Here is a 23173-nt window from a genome sequence, read left to right on the forward strand (position 1 = left end):
CTTGATGGCATTTCCGTGCGGGCTTGGGGATGCATGAGTGTTTCACAAAGGCGGCTAACTTATCTCTCGTTCGGGGCTAACAGGTGAGCTGGGGGTCGTGGGGGTGCAGAAGCAGACGGGCGAGGCACAGCAGGCCACAGGGATGACCTTTTAACGCGCCATCCACTTGATCACTCCCTGGCCCTGCACGGCACGTCTCGCTCTGGGGCAATACATTCGTCTCACGCTACGCAACGTTGTCTGTGCGAATCCGTGACTCTACGTTGCGCGCACACACCTCCTCCCACCCACCTTCTGCTATATCGACAAACACACACATAGCACGGCACGGCACACACTGCTGCTGTCTGTGGTCTGCTGTCTGCCGTCTGCCGTCTGCCGTCTGCCGTCTGCTGTCTGCTGTCTGTATATGCACGAGAATTCCATTTTCCCCATTCGGACAGCAGCTCTCCGCTAGCGACGCACCTCGGCGAGCCCTGGATGGTCCAGCAGTGACGACCAGACCTGCAGAGCCGATCCAGCGAGTGCTCCAGTAACCCGCCGACGTCTGCCTGACCCGCACGACTCGCAACGTCCACATAGAGCTACACTTCGAGCCCGCTTCCTTCCCACCACCGCCGCCGCAGCTGGCGCACGCCGACTAGAGGCAAACCCTCCGGACCTCGACACCTCAGCCCACCATGTCCACCGCCGTGGCCGCACCCGCGACCACACTACCACCCTCCGTTGAGCGACAGATCTCCCCGCGACGCTTTGCAGCGATCGCGCCTTCCAGCATACCTACGAGTGCTTCGGTCCCGCCCGCCGCGTCACAAGAGCGTTCGCATACGCAAAGAGCAAGAAGCAATGGCTCACCGGAGAATGTAGAGCAGCCGCACTCCAACGGCAAGAGCAGCCCGAGCTCGTGCGTTTCCCGATAGCAAATTGGCAGGGAGCGACACACTGACTTGCGTATTGTAGACAACGAAACGGGATCCCACCGACGATCAAGGTGAAGAAGGAGCCAGGCTCGCCCGCTCTTACCTCGTCTCGTCCACGACCGAAGCGACTTGACCTTTCGTCGAGCATGTCCACAAACCGAGGACCACAAACTGGAAGACCATCTGCCCCACTAACATCTCGAGAATCTGCCGGCCTCGTCATTCAGGATGTCGGGCTTGCGTGTCTTTCACCGGGCTTCGCAACACACGACCCAGCCATGCGGGAGCAGCTACAGCGTAGTCTGGACGTCCGAGATCAGCAACGCCAGATCATTGAAGCAAGGCAGAAGGGAGGAAAGCCGGGAAGTGCTCACGACAGCGGCGACGGACCACGAACGCAAGACACAACTTTATTCGGCATTCAAACAGGCGCAAGGACGCCGAGCACATCAAGAAGAAAGGGTCCTCCACCCGGCCTATCGATAGCTGCACCTTCAGCAGCCCAGTTCCAGCACGATAGAGTGATCCAGTCTGCGCCCTTGCACCAAACATTCACTGGCCTTCGGCCTGGCGAGTACCCTCACTCACGACATGCACAGCACGGTCCCAGTGGCTTGAGCCAGACAAGCCACATTCACCATGTGCCAGCAACACAAACCAACAACCGCTTGCCACCTATAGCAGATGTCTTTGCCAATGACAGGCTGGACGCTCCACGATACCCCACCAACAACTCCCCAGGACACTCATCGCACTCTAACGTACAGCCTCCAGCGCCGTCCCCAGGCTACCAAACTCAAAACCAAAGTCAACATCCGCCACTTCGTGGGCGCTCAAGAGAGTTCCGATCTGCCGAAGAAGCAGTACAAGGAATGTCTGGTGGCCGCGATGACTTACTACCAAAGGTCATCCATTACGGCGGCGTGCAACCACCAACGCCACCATCGCCCATGCCTGGTCAGTCTGGACCTGGAGCGCAGCAACAACATCATGCCCCTCGCCACCCACTCGAGCATGAACGCAGGCCCGATATCCTATCGCGCACATCCTCCATGAACGGACGAAGACGTGGCCGAGACGAGTACGAACGTGACAATGGTAGCCCTCCTTCGGGCTTCAACCAGTCTGCTAAGCGAGCAACTTTCGCCGTACGCGGCGATGAGCGCGAAGGGGATTGGCGAGATGGCATGAGCAGCATCGAGAAGAAGGAGGAGTTCTTGAGGTTGTGCGAACGTGCTTGGGATCTGTTTCATTCATGATCAATGCCCTCTTCCGCGCGAGCAACGTTTGATCGAAATCATTCTTAGCACATGACTTTGACGCTTGGTTTTGGACAGACTCTACAACTTAGGATGGGTAGTAGATCTGCTTTGGGCCTTTCTGCGATTGGCGAAATTGGCGCGGCGAGCACGTCTCTACAACACATTGTTTGTTCCCTTCACTTTGCGCATTGAGCACTTTCACCAACCAACTACGCCTTACAGCCAGGGCCGGGGACAAACGGGAATCGGGTTTACAATCATGGGCGCAAGCGAGGCGTGTTCGGTGTTTAGATCATCACTAATGATCTGCTCATGGGGTTGAGCCGCGATTCCCTCACATGGCGGCCAAAGAGCCGGGTTTCGAGTTGATATTCTACTGGTTTGGATGGGACTCAATGGAGAATTAGATGATCCCTCTCCGCATGGAGAAGAGAGCGGTTTGCAGCGGAGACATTCTGAAAGGATCTACAGCACTTCAAACTTCATGCTCACTCACCATTCTCATGCATCGAGTCAAGACTATTGTTTAATCCGTCTCGGCTGTGCCGCAATTTACACCCTTGCCAAGCTTCTCGTGTTGATGAAGTCGGTTGCTTCACTTGGCGAGACTGGACTTCAGCTTTACGGGCGAGAGAAAAAGATGGAGAAGATGTGGATCGTTGGACTGTGAGTGGATTGTAGGCAGCTGTCAGACAAAGACAGGGGTGTATCCAATCGTTGTCGAGCAAGAATACACGTACGATACCGAGCGCTCTACTAGCGTTGTATCTCAGCGTACTTTATTATAATTATCGTCGTCGTCGGCGGAGGTTCTCGAGAGGGCGGAATTACCTCTATTACCGAGTATATACGGGGGACACGCCCGTAGACCCCCGTTTGCCTACCGGCGGTTTTTTTACGCCGTAGGCGTAGATATTTCGAAGAATTTAGAGTATCGAGTCGTAGAATCCTAAGTCGATAGATTGTAAAGCCCTTACTAGCGCGTACGACAAACGTAGGATATATTGCAAAAGTGGTTCGAAAATCGTGCACGGCCTTGTCTGACAATTGCCGCATACTTGTGAGTGCTCGATCTCTTGGTGAGCGTGGTCCCGAGTATGTGGGTATCATTCATCTATCATCGGTATCGCTTGTAGACCATGGAGCCGGAGCTGTACCTTCCTCATCGGGTAGGATACGTAGGGAGATCCCTCCTCGTTCCTCTTGCTCGAACCGCAACTACTGCTTGCCATGGGTGGCGGCGAACTTCATGTCTTCCTGCGAGAGCTCGTCGCTGGCGTAGTAGTTCGAGAGGGATTTGACCCAGGACTCGTCGTTGCAGTTGCCAAGAGCCGCCTCAGCCTTGCCAGCGTTGTGCACGTCTGGATCGCCTAGGAGATGGTCAGTATAAGAGTTACAGCATGATGCTCCTCAATGCTTCGAGATCTGTGTGTCATTCTGTGGATCTGATGCTACCAGCTCGCTTTCAAAGGAAGGACACCAACACGTACCGTCAACGACGACGTAGCCATTCATGCCGGCGCTTCTAACGCCCCATCCACCTTGCTTGACAGATTTGTGTGCATCGTCTGTGTGATCGCAGTCGTCGATGAATGGTTGAGTGTAGATTCGACCTGCAGACGCGTTAGCCCTCCAATGAGTACAAGCATCTTTTCCCACTGAAAGACTCACAGGCAGCATAGCTAAGCGTGAACACCTTGGGATCTGGGTTCTCAAACGAGAACCACTGTCTATAGTCTTTGCCATTGGCGCAAACGTGATGGGTGTAGTTGAGATAACCACCTCCTTGAACTGGCTCGGCGTTACTGGCGCAGACACTTGATTAGCTTGGCTATGGTCTCAATCGTGGAGAGCATGGACTCACGCCCAGGTGCAGAACTTGTCTGCGCCTTTGACCATCCACTCCGCCGTCCATGTGTGACCAGAGTCATAACATCTCGCCTCGTTGAAATCAGTTGTGGAGAACGCAGCGCTGTCGGCGTCTGGGATATCCTGGCGCCTCTCGAGAGGAGGTCCGTCGTAGAACGTCACACTACTGCCACTGACAGCGCGGTCGGGCGTAGTAGCGTCGTGAGCGACGACAGCGCTTCCGTTGACGGAGCTTCCAGAGCAGTTCATCTTCTGGACTGTGCCTTTGCTGAGGTCCTCAAGGGTGCGGCCATCTGGATCGATCGTCCACTCTAATCCGCACCATAGGTCGGTGACGTTGCCGCCCTGTTGGCTCGGACACTCGAATGGCTTACTGAGCCAGTATGTGCAGGTCTCCTTGAGGACCTTGTAGCCGCATAGCGAGTTGAATCTGCCGGTCTTGCGCACCACCTAACAGCCATCAGTCATACGATCTCGAGTAGGACAGAGAAGGTCATACCATTGAGACGGTGGACTCGTTAGTGCGAGGAGAGTAGTACTCCGAGACGCCCTCCTTGCCTTCAGATTTAGGGAACTGGTGGCCGTCCCATGCGGAGCAGGCGTAGTCGATTGCGGCTTCCATTCGAGTCGCGTTTCTGGCTGGCGTTCCGGTGTGGTAGCAGAAGAGCTCCTGGAGGCCACAGACGCTTGGCTGAGGGACCTTGAGGTCAGTAGGTAGCAGCGCGCCTCTCACATTGATGAGGGATGACCCCAGCAACAGGGCGATGTTGCTGAGCAGCATCTTGTGGTATGGTATGCCGTGTGGGTGTGTATGTTAGGTGATGTTGTTGTCTTGATCTATGTTGTTTGAGGTAGGTGCAGAAGTTTTCAAGAGGAAAGTCCGAGGGTCGTGGTTGCACAGATTGAAGCCAATGCGTCGCTCCTGCTGCGTTTGTCTTCGACCCCTGTCAGCGTTGTGCGAGCAGACTCGAGCTCGAGCGTTGATGGGAGCTCCATTTGGGCAAGAACGACAAATTGTAGTGGCCACAGCTGCACGCGCGCCATGCTTCGACCGTGTTGATGCCGTCGGAGGTCCTGGAATCACTCCTCGAGGGTCTACGTTGCTGTCGCACCGTGGCTGTGTGGCAGCCGTCTGTTCCGTTCTGGAGCAGAGCAGAGTCTATTACTATCTTCTTTGGCGGGGATACCATGGCCGTCGTCCTCTTGCACCGGCACCAGCCTACACTTCAGATTATGCTGTCATCGAGATCTCGCATCTCAAGCTTGATGTGCAGCAGCATGTCACAGCTCTCCCACTTCATCACCCAAAGCATCTGCATCTGACATGACCGAGTCACGTCGCTCCACAAGCGCCCGGCGACTCTGCTTCTCTTGCTCCTCCTGCGCCTGCTTCAGATCCCTCAGAACAGTCTCCCTCGCGGCCTTGAACATCCTGATGACCACCCCTGCAACCTTTTCGAGCCCACTCCACTCGGCCATGCGGTCGATGTAAGCCTGCTCGACTTCCTGCTCAGTCGGTGGAGATCGCACAAGACTAATGGCGATGTCGAGGATGTCAATGGCGGAGGCTGTGTGCTTCTTGTAGTGGTGATTGAGGCTGAACTCGAGTTAGCTGTGATCCTGGACCATATATAACATGACTCAACTCTTACCACTTGTCGAGTAACGTTTTCATTCTCCTGCTCTCCAAGATCACGTTCGCGTCGGATACCATGGTCAGCCTCTGATGACCTGCCGAGTCTGTTTTGATGTCAGTCCGTGTCGCCCGCTGCCAAAAGATCATCACACCAACCTGGATCATCGCTCAGCTGAAGTGGGCCTGGTAGCATATCGCCGCAGCTCATCTGCGCTTTGATGTAGGCCGCGTGGATCAAGGCTGGATCAGTCTCGCAGCACTTGAGGCCAAGCACTTTGTATGGATCCGACATCGACCGTGGTTGGCGCGCAGTGTGACGCACAGCAGCGCGTGCACCATCACGAGCTGTCATATCGCCGTCTGCAATGTCTGCTCTTTTTTGCCGGGCTCTGACCTCGATCGTGTGGTGAAGCGGGTGGATTCTGGGGCGCCCACGACCACGTTTCGGAGCTGGCTGCGAATCTGAAGCCTGCCACGAAGACGAAGAGTGCGGTGGTGACAGAGGGCGCTTGCGCGGTCGATCTGTCTTCGGCTTGGTGTCGGCCTTGTCTGCTGCCACTGCTGGCGCGGGCGCATTTTCTGAGGCAACTGCGCAATCTGGGCCGAAACCCTGCATCTTGAGATCGGGCGATGCGCCGACCGTGGCTGCCATTTTGATGGCCGTCCCTGGGTGCGATTGCAGGAAGGGTCTGGGTAAGGAGGTTTGAGTGTACATGGAGAAGGAAAAGGTTGCACAGCGGCAGCACATGGAAATTTCGCTTACTGTTGAACGTCCTTAAAGAATTCAAGCCTGATTCTTTCAGCAAGGATACATTGCCCTCGCACAGCGAATGGCCGCCATCACAGACCAGTGAAATGAAGAGTCAGCTCCTACATATTCAGCAGAAGACGCAGAGAACGCAGATAGCACGACAGCAATTGGAAGTCACACTTATCCCACCATTCTCCTCGCCTGTGGCATGCGCTTCTTCTCCTTCTGTCCCTCCTTCTTCCGGCGCTTCTCGATGAGCTTTTCACGATCTTTGCTCTTCATGTCATTGAACTTCTCCACGATCGCGCGCTCCTTGATGTCCTTTTTCTTGAGGTAGTATGGCGTCTTGCCTTCTTGCACCTTGTCACGTTCTTCCTTCCTGTGCTTTCGTATAATTTCTTGCTCGCGCTCCTTGGCAGCTTTAGCCTTCAGCTTGTTCTCCATGCTGATGACCTTGCGCTTGAGGATCTCCTTGTCGTCTTCGCTCTTGGTCTTTTTCATTGCGCCTTTGAGCTCTTGGATCTCGGCCTTCTGGTAATCCTGCAAAAAAGCATATGCCTTGTCGCTGTCCCCAGGGTGGCCGTGCCGTTGGTGCATTGCATCGAATCGAGGGTCGCGCACTTGCCGCTTGGGCACATCTACTACTAGGCGTTTGCGAGTCACTTGGTGCTTTGAGGATTGTGACATAGGTGCATGCTTCGAGGATCGCGATTTCTCTGCGCCTTCCTCGGAGGGAGCCGAGTCTGAATCGTCCGAGTCGTCTTCGCTATCACCTTCCTCTGTCTGCTGTGTTCTCGACAACGACTTGCCGGCACTTGTATCAGATTTTTTGGGCTGTGCATGCCCTTCTCTCTGTGCTCTGATCTGGCGAAGCTTTTCCCTCAGCGCCTCAAGCTTGTCCTCCTGATCGGCGGTGGTATCTGAGCCACGCTTTCGTTTTCGCGAGATCGCATCTTGCGCCTGCTTGAGCGCCCCAAAAGAGACATTGCTGATCTTCTGCTCCACGTCTGAGCCCTCCTCACCAGCACTTTGTTGGTCTTCGTGCTCACTCATACCCTCATCGTCGTCGGCTTCATCGCTGATGTCACTCTCGCCATTGTCCGACCCAAATTCCACATCGTCGTCGTCGTATGCGCCCGGTCGCGCCCGCATGTTCTGTAAGCCAACTGCCATGCTCGTACAGCTTACACAGCGCCCAGAACGAGATCGAAAGCAGTGCAGAGGTAGCGAGGATTAGGGTTTCTTGCAAGGGTCGCACGCGCTACAGAAGAATCGGGTTGAAGTTTGACGTAGCTGGGTTCACGAGCAGCCCTTGAGTTGGACAACACTTTAGCGTGCACCACAGCCTTAGGACACGTCACTTATCTCTACTGCAATATCAGCTAATCTATCCCGCCATTATAGGCGTTATCTAAGAGAGTTAGAATACCTTACTATCGCTAACTTTACCGTTAGTCTTACTGTCCTCTACGGTAGGCTATAGTAAGCTAACTTCCGCCCTATAGCTAGTATCTAATTTAGTAAAGTTACGGTAACCTACTTTTAGCCTTATTCTTACTAATTTACTAGCTTCCTTATTAATAGCTCTCTTATAAAGCCTAGTATATATACTAAGGTAGATATTACTAGCGCTTATTACGATCTAAGCGTATATATAGGTAATAGCCTATTATTAAAACTTAAGGCTTTTACGTTATTAGTATAGAAAGTTATTATACGGGCTTATATAGGGTGTTTCAAAAGTAGACTATATATTATATATCTATCTAGAATAGATAAGTATTACTCTTAAAGAGGCTATAGGTAACTAATTAGTTACCTAATTCTTAGCGTACGTAGCCTTAAGTTTTAATAATAGGCCATTACCTATATATACGCTTAGATCGCGATATACTCCCTTAGCTTATACGCTAGAGTAAATAAGCTAATCCTATATAATTACGTATACCCTATTATAACTACCCCTCTATCTATAGTAGTAACTTTAGACCCTCGGTATTACTACTCTCGTAATCCGAGCTTATATATAGGTAATAGCCTATTATTAAAACTTAAGGCTACGCACGCTAAGAATTAGGTAACTAATTAGTTACCTATAGCCTCTCTAAGAGTAATACTTATCTATTCTAGATAGATATATATAACGTGCTTTACTACCGAGCGGGCTATACTACCGAGCGGGCTACTTTTGCTAAGAACTGTACTACTTCTACAGATATAGCTATATAACTACTATTATAGCGTATATTGTCTTTAAACGAGGCCAAACTAACCTTAGCTATCTAGGCCACGAAACGCGACGCGATAATTACGAATCGACTTACTATAAAGGTATACGACGCGTCTCGAACTACACTAGGGTATCGATTGAATAGACAACCTCCTCGGGGTGACTACGAGCCTAGTTCGAAGAAGCTTATAGAGCTAGAAGAGAGGGTGATACTTAAGTATATACTCGAGCTAGATCTTAGAGGGTTCCCGCTATTAAAGGCTAGTATACGAGTAATAGCCGATTTATTACTATAAGAGAAGGGTCTTAAGCCCGCTAGTCTTAATTAGACAGACAGGTTTATTAGGCGGCATCGTGAGCTAAAGGTTCGTATAACACGTAGATACGATCGTTAGCGAGCCCTAATAGAAGATCTAGACGTTATCGAGAAGTAGTTCTTACTTATACGTAATATAAAGGAGAAGTATAGTATCCTTAACTAGGACACCTATAACTTCGACGAGATAGGGTTTATAATAGGTGTTATTACGTCTTAGAGCGTCGTTACGGGTTTAGAAAGGCGTAGTAGAAAGAGGAAGGTCGTTTAATAGGGCAATAGAGAGGGAGTAGAGAGATAGCGTATTAGATAGCTCTTATACGAAGCGAGATTAGTAAGCTACGTAAGTCTAACGAGGCCCTTATATAGCGAAAAGCACGAAAGCGCAAGTACATTCAGTCTAGAGGGTCTCTAACCTTCGATAAGGCGTCGCAATTAATACCTCTAGATAATACTAGGAGGTAGGAAGTAAGTAGAGAGTCGCTAGATAGTGTTCGGCTAGTACTAAGGCTACGACGCTATAAGCGATATAGCGAGTCGGGGCATAACGTACGTACCTATTAAGTAGACTTACTAGATAGCGAAGAATCTAAAGAGGAATTGTCCTCCTAGTAACAATTCTATAGGATATCGTCGTGTTAAGATACCGTCGTAATTAAAGTAGAAGTAGTATAGTTCTTAGTAAAAGTGGCCCGCTCGGTAGTATAGCCCGCTCGGTAGTGAAGTACGTTATATACTATATGTTGAGAACATACAGGCCGCAGGACAAGCATGTAGGTGTGGGTGTGTCATGTGATAGATCACGTGACTAGGGTTTGCCAGCCCCTATAGGCTGGCAAACATCCGGACACCTAGCATCTACCTACACCAACACCGGCGATACTGTATGTAGATACACGCTATCCCATTGGGTCCTTCTTCGTCTTTGGTGTGATCCGCCGTCTTCCACTGCTGCGCAACTCGTACCTGTTTAACAGGTTATGAGCCCGGGTTAGCAACTCGGTGTTTCACCCTCGACAAAGTCGTATTGGAGTTATTCCTCTTCAGAACAAAAGGAAGGCAGACTGGAGGCCGCACCCGCATTGCACAGGAAGCTACAGCCGCGCTGTAGGTGCATATAAGACGTGAAAGAGCCTAGTGAGGCACTGTCAGACTCCGAGTCAGGGAGCCTGTGCCAATACCTCAGACAAGTGGGCGAGCTTACTGAGAAGAGTCGCTCTCCGGACATCGCGTTCGCATCGACTAACTGTTCATTCTGAGAGAGCCGCAGTGTCTCAGAAACCCCCTCTGCTGAGAGAGTTACGCTACAGTGTCTCAGCACTAACACGATCCTTACCGACCGACTTTCCTCCTCTTCCCGGCGGATAGCCATCCTCTCCGCTATCAACCTCGCGTTCGGTTTATCCCATTTCGATCCGATCGCGTACGACCGAATACATCCTTTTACCTGAGGGCAGCCAACCTGTCCCTCAACTTACAAAAAATGGAGAACGAGACTGGGTTCATAAGAAAGAGAGCAGCACCTCTTCTGACAAGAGAGAACCACGAAACATGGTTCAAGCTGATGAGAATACACCTGGTATCAAAGCAGGTTGACTGGGTCCTCGAAGACATCATCACGGACATTCCCGCTGCAACCCCATCTATAGCGACACCCTCTGCATCATCGGAGTCATCCCTTCCTTTGGATCAAGCGATAAGGAAGGCATCGTACAGACGGCACAATGCAACGGCCCTGTATGAGATGTACATCTGTCTGTCGACAGATGACCAAGAGATGACATACGAGATCCGGCATGCGAAGGAGTTGTGGGAATGGGCTGAAGCTAAATATAAGAGAAGACTTCTCGCTACTGGAAGAAGTTTGCTTCAGCAATACACCAATTTCGTGATGACAGAAGACCAGTCTATAGATGACGCCTGGCAGGAGCTTAGCTCAATTGCAAGGAGGGCTGTTTCAATCTCGCCTCAGTTCCAAGACATCAAGACTGAGGACAGAAAGATCCAGCAACTCTTAGCAGCTCTGCCAGACTCATTTGGCTCAATTCGCGATGCAATTGATGCCCAGGTGAATCTCTCACCACAAGACATTCTTGCAATTCTTGGGGAGAAGCAAGAATCAATGATTCATCAAGGAACAGCCATGTTTGCTAAGAAGGGTTTCCAGGGCAAGCTCACGTGCCATCTCTGCGGTGGTGACCATTTTATGAGCAAGTGCCCACACCTTTCTGCAGCTCAGCAGGCTGTTAGGAACAAGGACAAACTAGCTAGGGTTACCTACCCTGCTAAGAGACAACCGTCACCACCTCGTAGGAGGTCATCATCACCAAACCTTCGTGATGTCCTCAAGGTGATGACGGACCTTGCAAAGCAGATGAAGGAGAGCCGCAAGCCAAAGGCCTCCTCTAGTAAGCCTGCAAGGGCCCATGCGACCCAGGAAGACGCATCAGACCCTGAGATACCATCAGAAGATGATGATGTTGATGAGGTTGCCCATTCCACTGTGGAAGCCAAAGGCAAGTACCCCTCGTCCGAGTGGTTGCTTGACTCTTGTGCATCATCACATATGACTGACCAAGATTCACTATTCAGGACACTGAAGCCTCTTCAAAAGAGGAAGTGGATCAAGGTTGGGGGTGGCTATCTACAAGCTACACATATGGGAAGTGCAGTAATGGGTGGTCCTTCTGGAAAGCAAATTGTCTTAGAAAATGTCCTGTTTGTTCCTGGCCTTGGAGTTAGTCTTGTTTCGTGGAATCAGTTCAGCCAACAGTTTGCTGTCCAACCACCCAGTTTCACCCTAAAATCCTTGTCTGGTAAACCCGTTGTCCAGACCAAACTTCGAGGAGGAGTACCGTTTATCCACTCGATCTCGGAAATTCTTGAGCCACAGCATGCTGGCATACTCTCTCAAGAACGTGACGGTACCGCTATGGCTAACACTGAGTCCGAAGATCAGTGGGAGCTATGGCATAGAAGATGTGCACACCTTGGCAAGGGACTGCTAAGAAACCTGCATAGAGTCACTGACAAGAAAGATCCCATTCCTGTTCCTTCTGAACACCAGAATTGCAAGGTCTGCTGCCTTGCAAACATGAGGAAGTTCAAAGGACCTGCCACAGAGAGGAAAGGGGAGAGGCTGGCCCTCATCTCTATTGACATCTGTGGGCCTTTTCAGGGCGCAGTCTCTAGGCTAGGATACAAATATTGGCTTGAGATTGTAGACAACTTCTCTAGGAAGAAGTGGGTAATCCCTTTGAAGGCCAGGAGCGACGCTCCTGCAGCCCTACGGGATTGGAAGGTCCAGGCAGAACGGCAGTCAAGGTGCTTTCTGTCTGCGATCCGCAGTGATGGTGCAAAGGAAATTCTCGCCTTGCTAAAAGAGTGGGAGAAGGAGTTTGGCACTCAGATGGACACAACTGATGCCTACAACTCTCTTCAAAATGGACCTGTGGAAAGGTCAATTCAAGCCTCTGAGAACACAGTCCGGGCTATGCTTGAAGACTCTGGCATGCCAGTTGAGTTCTGGCCAGAAGCTTTGCAAGCACAGACTGTGATCAGAAACAGACTGCCTAATGGTCCGATCATTGATGGTATTGCTCTTTCACCAGAAGAAGCCTTTACTGGCCAAGTACCGTCAGTCGACCATTTCCGCGTCTGGGGATGCAAAGCTGTGGTCTATGTAGACCCAAGAGCCCAACCTCAAGGCTTGAGGAGAGACAAGTTGATGAACCGAGGAAAAGAAGCCGTGTTTGTGGGCTACTCAGAAAACACCACAAAACAATGGCTGTTCTGGGATCCCGACATGAAAGCAATAAAAGCGCATAGTCACGTCGACTGGTTTGAGAATGAGAAGGGGGGAGATATGGATCTTGGTATCACCTTCACTAACCAGCCGAGTCGAGCGCCACAGCGCAATCCTGTTGGGAGGAAGCCCTTTGGGGCGAAATTTTCCGATAGGGGATTATCAGAGACACCGTTACGAAGGCCAGGAGAAAATATTGAGGCGGTTTCAACACTGTCGAAGGCCGATAACGGTGGATCTATACAGAACCTACCCAAGTCATCAACACCACAGCAACCGCTGTTTGTGCAACTTCCCCCTCCCCCAAAGGACATTGGGGAATACCAGAAGTTTGGAGATCAGGGTACTCCAATGAAAGAAAAAGAAGATGTCGTTCAGTTCGACCCATCCGAACACCCAGCGCCACCTCAGGTTGCAGGCAACAAGAGGTCAAGGGGGGACGGAGATGATAACTCTGAAGAGCATGAGGCTAAACACCATAAGGCTCTTATCGCCCAGATGTTCCATCTAGACCCTACAATGAGCTGGGTAGAGGAGATTCTGAACGACGTGGAAGAACATGCATTTGCTGCTGTTGGGCAGGCCATAGCCTATCAGCAGGAAGTGCCAATCCCAAAGTCCTATAAGGCAGCCGTAGGAGACCCCGAATGGGGACATATGTGGAGAGAGGCAATCGAGAACGAACTTATTGCCTTAGCAAGCAACAACACCTGGGAAGCAGTTGTACCGCCAAAGGGTGCGAATCTAATTACTTCTAGGTGGGTCTTTGATGTGAAAAGAATGATTAGTGGAGCCATTGAGAAGTTCAAGGCAAGACTAGTTGCAAGAGGGTTTTCACAGAAATATGGGGTTGACTTCGAAGAGACCTTTGCACCTACTGTTAGACATGATACTCTCCGAGTATTCATGGCAGTAGTATGTGAGAGAGATCTCGAGATGCACCTAGTGGATGTGAATAATGCTTTTACCCAAAGCAGCCTTCTTGAAGACATCTATATGATCCCACCCCCAGGAGTTGAAGCACCTCCAAACATGGTGTTCAAGGTCCTACGAAGTCTTTATGGGCTTAAGCAAGCAGCTAGAGACTGGAACAAGCTCTGTGTTGCGAAGCTAGAGAAGATTGGATTTACCCAGTCCCAGGTAGATCCATGCCTACTTATCCATACGGATAGAGACCTTATGGTCCTTACCCATGTGGATGACATACCCATTGCAGCTCCGAAGCTGTCAGATGTTCAGTGGTTTAAGGCTGAGCTTGGAAAAGTGTTTAAGATTAAAGATCTTGGTGAACCTACGAAGATCCTTGGAATGAGGATTACAAGAGACAGGTCCCAAGGCACTTTGAAGCTTGATCAAGGACACTATGTCCACGCTAACTTAGCCAAGATGAACATGGCTAGAGAGAAGGCTACGCCAACCCACTCACCTATGGAGAGCTACGAGCATTTAGTGCCTACGGCACCTATGGATGAGAGGTGCAACAAACAGGATTACCAGAGCCACAATGGTACCTGGATGTGGCCAATGACAATGACAAGGCCAGACTTAGCATTCCCCCTTGGAAGAATTAGCTCATTTGTTGCTGATCCCTCGCAGCAGCATATGAAGGCTTTGAAGAAGCTCTCCCGATACCTGCGGTCGTACCCAGACCTAGGTCTTATGTATAGAAAGGGAGGGGGCAATCTCCAGGGATACTCGGACTCTGACTACGCTATGGACAAAGTGGATAGAGTCTCAATTCTGGGATACGTGTGGTTCCTTTGTGGATCACCTGTGTCCTGGATGAGTAGGAAGCAGAAGTCTGTTGCAACATCAACAATGGAAGCTGAGTTCATGGCTATGAACGCAGCCGCAAAGCAGTCACAATTTCTTGCTGCTGTCCTCAGGGAAATGGGGTGCCCAGAACTGGTAGGAAAGAGCTCTTTCCAGCCGAGTGTAAGGGCAAGCAAGGGCACTGTTGACGAGCTAAGGCCAGTCAAGCTCATGGGTGACAACCAAGCCGCTTTGACACTTGTCAAAGATGCCCATGTGCATGAAAGGTCAAAGCATATTGATGTTGCATATAACTATGTCAGACATCTCTGGTGGCAGAAGAAGATTGCAGTGGACTACTGCCATACAAAGGACATGGCTGCTGATGGGTTAACAAAGCCCCTCAATGGCCAGCAGTTCCAAAACTTTGTAAGGCAGCTCCAGCTTGCGTAAAGGGATTGTAGGAGACCATGTGGCCTGAGTGGGAGTGTTGAGAACATACAGGCCGCAGGACAAGCATGTAGGTGTGGGTGTGTCATGTGATAGATCACGTGACTAGGGTTTGCCAGCCCCTATAGGCTGGCAAACATCCGGACACCTAGCATCTACCTACACCAACACCGGCGATACTGTATGTAGATACACGCTATCCCATTGGGTCCTTCTTCGTCTTTAGTGTGATCCGCCGTCTTCCACTACTGCGCAACTCGTACCTGTTTAACACTATATATAATTTAGAATCACTACCTTTATAACTAATTAAGACATTCCTATAAAGATCTAAGCCCGAGTTATAATAACGTATAGCGGTTCCTAATACTACGTCGTATAAAGGCTAGATACCGTAAACTTAAAATATAATAATAATAATAATAATTTATAGCGCCTATCTAGCTCCTAAATAGTCTACGAGGCTAGGGGCTATTAAGGAAGAGAGAGGGGAAAACCGTCGTACGGAGTAAACCTCTCTTCGGGGGTTAGTAAGTTCTCTCTATTACTTATCGGTCGATCCGTTATACTAGAAGCGGTAAGATCTTAAGCGGTTAGCCGCCCCGGAGTACTAATCTACCTAGTACTAAGAGAAAGTATTAGTAGCTAACCGACTTACCTACCGTTAGCCGGTCGCCCGTTAGGCGGAACTTAAGTCGCTAAACCGCTAACTCGTTAGTTACTCTAGGCTAGTCCTCCCTTTATAGCTACTATCGCGGTCGGGGTCGCCGCGGGCTATAGTCTACTCTCTCGCGGGGTCGTTAGTACTATTGTCGGCGCCCTACTAAATTAGTAGGCCGGACGCCCTCGTAGGCTTCCTAGAGTTCTATTACGAGACTATAGTACGAGAATATAAGGGTATAGTATTAACGAAGTCGATAGCTAAAGAGAGAAGAGAGTCTAAGGACGAGGCCTATACTTAAAGACCGAGGTGTCGGACGTCGGCATCGGGCCGAGCTTAGTCATCCGGGTCACGTGACCCCTTGGTCACGTGATCAGATTTGAATCCTTCACTTACGGAGCGGCCGTAACAAGTTCTTCCTCCTAGGCTACCTCTCCCGCCCTTACTACTATCTCGTTCGCTATTTAGAACTATTAGAGTAGGCTAGTCCGTATCACTATCCTCGCCGCCGCTCGTATCCCGTACGCTATATTTATTATATACTAGAAGTTTTTTATCCCGGTTTCGAGGCGTATTACCTACCGGGCCTCTACGAGGCGCGGGTAGAACAGTACGATATATTTTAGCGTTTAGATACGTCCGTACTTATATAGATTACTATTAATACCTAGTACCTTACGGCGGTATAGGTAGTCCTTAAAGCCGATATATTCTAAGCGGAGTAGTATCCCGACTATAGCCTACGGGCGGGTAAGGGCTCGGAAGAGTATTACTTAATTTCGGCTAACGAGTCCTATCTTTGCTACTTCCTCGTCCTCCCTACGATACGTTCGTCGCCGTAGTAGTTACCCGTTTAGGTACCTTTCGCCTTTTTCCTAGCGCTAATTCTAGATCCCCTATATATATCCGCGAACCGCGTCTACTATAGCTCTCCGATTTTTACGTCCCTATCCCGCTCCTATTACGGGTATACTACTAGCTAGGGCCTATACCTAGAACTTGATTCTAGAGGTCTATTACGCTTCGGGCCGCTACTATAGCTATAGCTATAGTCGTGCCCTCCCTCTACGCGCTACCGGTCAAAGGCGTATTATAATTACCTAGTACGCCGCGCGGATATCGCTCTCTACCTTACTATTAGCCGTCTTTAGCGTATAGCTTATAGTAAGCTATTAGAGGTAGAGGTCTAGTAGCGCGATCTACGTATCCGCCTCTAGGATCTACGTCGGTATAGTACGGTATACCCCTATTACTTTACGGAGGTATTCGGTCTATACGTTTTAGATCTATTTTAGCTAGCTAGTCGCGTAGGATAGATACTAGACTAGCGCCCTAAAGGTAATTACTAGCCGGACAATAGAGCTATATAGCTAGCGTACCTTTATAAAGGCTATATCCTACGTAGAGGCCGCGAGACGTATAACTAAGGCCTTATTCTAGTCTCTACGCTACTAGAGTTACTTTAGATAGGCGTACTACCGGAGCTATATATCTACTTAGAATCCTAGGACCTAGATAGATAGCTACGGAGTAATCTAGCTTCCGCCGGTTCCGGCCTCGATAGTAGCCTAGAGGTTATACTTTTTCGGGGTCCTCGTAAGGTAGATTATCTAGTACTTTTCGGGTACGAAGACCGCCCCGTTCCTCTCCGCCTAGTCGTTATATATCTTAAGCGCTACTTCGAGTTAGCGATAGTTAGTTTCGGTTAAGTCGCTATACGTTAGGATATTCGTATCGTCGATAAAGCCTATATAGGAGTTAGTACCGCCGGCGCTACCTCTAAGTAGCGGTAGGAGTATAGAGGCGAGGAAGAGGAAGAGGATCGGGGAGAGCGAAGAGCCCTACGGGATCCCCGTTTCCGTAGGCCGTATATAGGGTTTACGCTACTCCCTAAGGATAAGCCTCGTAGATTGGTTAGTAAGGAAGGACTAGACGAACGGGACGAGCTAACTAGGTATACCTTTCGCTCGGAGGTTATTAAGTAGTCTAGTATAGGAGATCTTATCGAACGCCTCTAAGATATCGAGTAATAGTAGGGTAGTAACCTATTATTAGCGTATTACCTATATTATATAGACCTACTCCGTTACGAGTTCTAGGGCCGTCGTAGTAGACCGCTCTAGCCGGGCTCCTATCTACTCGGCCGGGAGGAGCTAGTACTCCTCGGCTAGCTTAGAGATACGGTCGGCCGTAATACGCTCTAGCGCCTTCCCGATTATACTTAGTAGAGCTATCGGGCGGTAGGCCTTTCCGACGTCGTATCTAGCCTTACCCTCCTTACGGAGGACGACTATACTCGAGTACCGGAAAGGGGTCGGTATATAGGACTACCGGAGGTATATCGTAAATAGCCCCGCGAGGTATAGGGCGAGCGTCTAGCGGTAGTATTTAAGGAATCGGTTCGGGATCTTATCTAGTCTAAGGGCCTTAGCTAGTAGCGCTACTTTTAGTACTATTAGTACCTCCGCCTCTATTACCTCTTAGCTAGTCTCGAGCTCTATTAGGTATACGAAGCCCTCGATATCGTCGAGTCGAGCCGTAACCGGAGGAGAGAAGAACGCTTCTAGTAATATATCGGCTCTACCTTACTAGGTTTCCTAGAGGATTACTTATCTATTATAGATAGGCGAGAATTATAGTAGTAGCGGCGGCGTCCCCGTCTTTCTCGTACGCGCCTACTTAGCGAGCTTCTAGACTTTACTCTACTCTCCTATAGCTTCTCTAACGGCGTCGCGCTACGCGATATTACTCTAGCGCCGGATAATCCTACCCTTCTCGTTATATAACCGGTAGTATTAGGCGTATATAGCGTCCTATTTCGTCTCCTTCTACTAGCGTCTCGCCGCTACCGTAGAGTAGACTACGTCTACGTATTCCTATAACTAGGCTAGCGACGCGTACTTAGAGGGTTAGGCTTAGGGAATCCTATCCCGGATTACTCCCGCGATATACTACTATAGGTTCTCTACTACCGTGTCGTATTCCGCCTCTAAGTAGAGGGGTACCGGGGGTAGGAGGGCCGTTATTCGTTCCTTTAGGGGCTTATTAACCTCCTTCTAGTCTATTAAGAACATCTAGGCCGTAGGTCAAGTATAAGGGTATAGGTATATTATATAACTAGATTACGTAACTAGGGTTTACTAGCCTATAGGCTAGTAAACATCCGGACACCTAGTATCTACCTATACTAATACTAGCGATACTATATATAGATATACGCTATTCTATTACGTCCTTCTTCGTCTTTCGTATAATCCGCCGTCACTAATATCTATTCCTATTATTACGCGTTAAGACGACGACGGCGCGACCGAGGAAGTTACCTATTCTACTACCGAAGGTACCTATCTTCGAGGCTATATCCTACTATTAGGGTGGACAGCTTGAAGTTTTCTTCACCCTGTTTCTTCAGCTCTAAACGCCGCGGAGGTGCCTAGCTATATTAGGCAGCTCCTAGGTAATAGTAGCCTAGGCTACGGTACGGACGGCGCCTACGGCTCTATAGGCGAAGCTCCCCTAAGACAACTAGTAGCAACTTATAGAGGACGTAAAAAGTATAGAAACTAACGATCAGCTCCTATACCGGTCTCTATAGGTAGGGATCTTAGGTCTAACTAAATCCTAGGCGTTACCTAGCGAGGCTAGTAAGTCGTATATAAACTTAAGTACTACCTTCTTATTACGGAAGACTATATAGTCGATAATAGTCTCTAACTCAGAGAAGAACTTCTTAAGGGAGGGTCTAGATAGCTTACTATTAATAGTACCGATAAACTTCTTAGGCTTATCTATACTACGCTAAGTCTTAAAGGGCTAGCTAAGGTCCGGATTATACTTAACTAGAGACTCGAAGTCGTAGACTAGCTTCTTCTTAGAAGAGCGGCGATAAGTACGAGTATTACTATCCGACTCCGAGGCCTCCTCTAACTCGTTAGATAATAGATCGGAGTCGTTACTATTATCTAGCTTACGTATAGACTTCTTAGCTTTCTTTCTAGTAGTACGGCGAGCTACCTTATCCTCGTACTTATTACCGCGGTCCTTATTACTAGCTCTACTAGCTCTACTATTATCATTCTTGTCCTTAGATAGGGTCCGGCCGTTTTATAGGGCACGGCGCTATAATATAGCGCGATATAGTAAGGATCGTACTCGAGAGCGGCCTCGGCAATCGTCGAGTTACTTCTTAAGGTTATCTACCTAAGTTTACTACGACTTATTAAGCTACTCGATATCGCTCTAATAGGTCTAGGCTTCTGTCTTATATATATTAAGGAAGACGAGGAGGTTTTTATCCGTTAATTAGGTTTCCTACCTATATAAATAGACCTAAATAGCGAGAGACCTATATAGGCTATAGGGTACTAAAACAGGCGAATAAATAATCTATCTATCTATATATATTAAGGTCAGATTCGAGGGCCTTGATCTTCGAGTCGTTATTAGACAACTACTAAAGTGCCTCCTTCGCTTACTTCTTTAGGGTGTCGTTCTTTATAGTAAGTAACCTAATCTCGGCGGTCATTACTATACTTAAGGATACTCTAGGTTAGGCCTTTAGGTTATCGAGTTCCTACTAGACCTAAGTAAGCTATTACTTAGCCTAATCTATTTCTCCTCGTACCGTACCTAGGTCCTTCTAGAAAGTGTCGCAGTACTTTATAGCATCCTCCTTCTATATCTTCTATATATTGCGATTCTTAACTAGTATATCGTACTCGTTACGTATCTACTAATTGTGACTCTTCTATCTCCTAAGCTCTTACCCTACTTTATCTAATTACTCGTAGAGTATAGTCGCTATTTATACTATATTCCTATACTCTTACTCGGTACGTCGTAGGATAAAGTAGATAGCCGCGGCCCTCTTAGGCTCCTATACGAGCTTAACGAGTCAATCGGTATCGAGTTATAGGAGGTCGTTAACGGGGATTTAGAGGGTCTTCGCGACTTGTTATTATGTCTTACCTTCCTCTCCTTTGCCTTCTTTAGTAGCGCCGTCGTCGTCGTAGTTAACTACCGCCGTAGCTATACTATCGACATTCTAGATCTCGTTATCGGAAAGAAGGTCGTATAGGTTAAACTTAGGCGGTAGTAAAGTAACTAGTCGCTATAAGCTCTCGAGTTTATACTATAAGGCGTTGTCGGTAGTTTACTACTACTACTATATCTATCCTAGAGTCTATATATTATATATAGACTCGCGCTATACTACTAGTCGTATAGCTAGTAGTAAGCCTCGTTATCCTTAAGGGCGTACTACGTTAGGTACTACTTAGCCTAAGATAGTAGTCTCTTATACCGAGTCGTACGTTTTCTCTAACGTACGCTATAATGTCATATTATGGTTATTAATAATCTATATACTTATAGATCCCGTCGTAGCTCTTCTACGGATATAGAGACCTAGCTAAGTATAGCGGTTTATAGCCGTATTAATATAGAGTAGCTAGGTACGTAGGAACGAGGAGCGCGAGGTACGCCGAGGCTATATATAAGCCGATTATATATTACTAGAAAGTAATCAAGACTTCGAATAGATTTTCGCCTTATATCGCTAAACACGACATATTCGAAAGCTCTTATCAAGGCTATTCTAACGATCTATAAAGTAGGCCACTGCCCCTAGAATTAGGGGAGTTCTACCTTATTTAATTTAGATAGCTTAAAGTTCTCTTCACCCTATTTCTTTAGCTCTAAACGCCGCGGAGGTGCCTAGCTACATTAGGTAACTCCTAGGCAATAGTAGCCTAGGCTACGGTACTACCGGCGCCTACGGCTCTATAGGCGAAGCTCCCCTAAGACAACTAGTAGTAACTTATAGAGGACGTAAAAAGTATAGAAACTATTAAATAGGTACGGGTAGATAGTAGCGGAGTAGAGTAAGAGATCAATCTTTAACCAACTAATAGCACGAGTATATAGCAATATATTAGGAACCAATATATTGATTATATTAGATGTCTATCTAAGCTAAAGGGGAGAGAAGGTATCTCCCTATAAGCTAAGTCATCGTAGATACCTTAGGCTACTAGATTACTTCCTAATTATTGACTCCCTTTAAGATACTATATCTTGATAGAAACTAACGATTAGCTCCTATACCGGTCTCTATAGGTAATAATTACTTAGCTACGTACGGCGCTTATACTGTCGTATTATAGAGGGTAATAAGAAATAAGGACGACGTCTTAGGCGATTAATAAGGCTACCCGGAATCAATACCCCTATAGCTAGGTATCGGTCGCGGTATCGATACTAGGCCCCCGCCTAACGTACGATATAGTTACGATCCGTATTATAGTAAAGGAAGACTAGGCCGAAGCTACGAAGCTATCGAATAAGGAGCTCGCCTAGCGAATTAATTAACTAGGGGTAGTTGTAGTGAACTAATAGTCTAACGGTACTCTATAGATCTATACTAGCTCTACTACTACTAGGAGGCACCTAGAGGTATAGCTATAGTAGGCATCTAAGGTTGCGGTATTAGCGAAGGTCTTAACGAAGCAATTTACGATCCTAGTCTACGATATACCTAAGGAGTTCGACCTAACTAACTAAGGTCACCTACGGGCTCTCTTAGAGGACAACCCGGTCACTCTTAACTCTCTAATCTAGAGGGCGACTTAGCTCTATAGGAAATGGCTAGAAGGTAAGAAGGCCTCGGCGCTAATAGTATAGCTATAAGACGCGAAAGCGGCGGATCTAGCGATAGAACAAGGCCTGATCTAGTAATATAGCCTTAAGATAGTAGAAAAGTACTCCTTACTCTTTCGTGTCCTCTAATACTTCAAATACTAATAGTATAGACACCAAACCTATACGTATATAAACAAGTAGGCCTGCTCGAACTATATAGGAGACTATATATCTAGGGACTATATATTAGCTACGAGACGTTACGCGAACTGTCCGGGGCACTACCTATCGTATAGCGCGGAATGCCTATAGCGGAAACTAGCGAAAAACAAGGCAATCACAAACAGAACCGTCGCCCTAAGATTCTACGGCGACTATAAGGCTAGCCTATACCGGAACTAGTTAGCGGCGGTCGGGTATAAGCGCCCTAGGGCCGAGAACGATATAAAGGATACGTAACCTAGGGCGTACGGGAGGCTACGTGCCCTACTAGCTACGGCGAGGGAGTCTAACTAGGCCCGGCTCCCCTTTAGTATATAGCCGATAGGCGTAGACTAGGACGTATAAGGCAGTAGGACATAGGACGCTATAGAGGAAATGATTATCGATGCCGATAACTAGCCTCGACACGCTTAGTATCATCTAGTATAACGTTAACTATAGCAAGGATATAGTCTAGAACTATTTCCTATACGAGGCGGACCCGTACGTCTACTACGTCCTAGTAATCTAGGAGCTATAGATTAACCCGTACTATAAGAGACTAACGACCTACAAGTTACTAGGCTATACGATATACCTACGAGGCGACGGTAGACCCCGTACGTACTTCTATATTAGTAAGGACATACTAGAATCCGACTAGGAGGTAGTATACTACGT

General features: G+C 48.4%; 4 protein-coding genes across 4 annotated transcripts; 1 reads left to right on the forward strand and 3 right to left on the reverse strand.

Annotated features, from left to right (window-relative positions):
- Nucleotides 1-680: 680 nt before the first annotated feature.
- On the forward strand, nucleotides 681-2179 carry CLAFUR5_03318 (uncharacterized protein; the record flags this gene model as incomplete). The annotated part of the gene is made up of 2 exons (XM_047902466.1): nucleotides 681-904; nucleotides 961-2179. The coding sequence occupies 2 exons, from the start codon at nucleotides 681-683 to the stop codon at nucleotides 2177-2179; spliced, it is 1443 nt and encodes a 480-aa protein (XP_047758264.1).
- Nucleotides 2180-3400: 1221 nt separating this feature from the next.
- Nucleotides 3401-4832, reverse strand: CLAFUR5_03319 (uncharacterized protein; the record flags this gene model as incomplete). The annotated part of the gene is made up of 5 exons (XM_047902467.1): nucleotides 3401-3552; nucleotides 3673-3795; nucleotides 3854-3987; nucleotides 4047-4501; nucleotides 4551-4832. 5 exons carry the CDS (start codon nucleotides 4830-4832, stop codon nucleotides 3401-3403), a joined length of 1146 nt encoding a protein of 381 aa, XP_047758263.1.
- Nucleotides 4833-5332: 500 nt separating this feature from the next.
- Nucleotides 5333-6435, reverse strand: CLAFUR5_03320 (uncharacterized protein; the record flags this gene model as incomplete). The annotated part of the gene is made up of 3 exons (XM_047902468.1): nucleotides 5333-5648; nucleotides 5704-5791; nucleotides 5844-6435. The coding sequence occupies 3 exons, from the start codon at nucleotides 6433-6435 to the stop codon at nucleotides 5333-5335; spliced, it is 996 nt and encodes a 331-aa protein (XP_047758078.1).
- Nucleotides 6436-6618: 183 nt separating this feature from the next.
- Nucleotides 6619-7611, reverse strand: CLAFUR5_03321 (rRNA biogenesis protein RRP36; the record flags this gene model as incomplete). The annotated part of the gene is made up of 1 exon (XM_047902469.1): nucleotides 6619-7611. One exon carries the CDS (start codon nucleotides 7609-7611, stop codon nucleotides 6619-6621), a length of 993 nt encoding a protein of 330 aa, XP_047758079.1.
- Between the last annotated feature and the right edge of the window lie 15562 nt (nucleotides 7612-23173).

Source organism: Fulvia fulva, chromosome 2 (genome assembly GCF_020509005.1).
Source record: "Fulvia fulva chromosome 2, complete sequence".
NCBI classification, from domain to species: Eukaryota; Fungi; Ascomycota; class Dothideomycetes; order Mycosphaerellales; family Mycosphaerellaceae; genus Fulvia; species Fulvia fulva.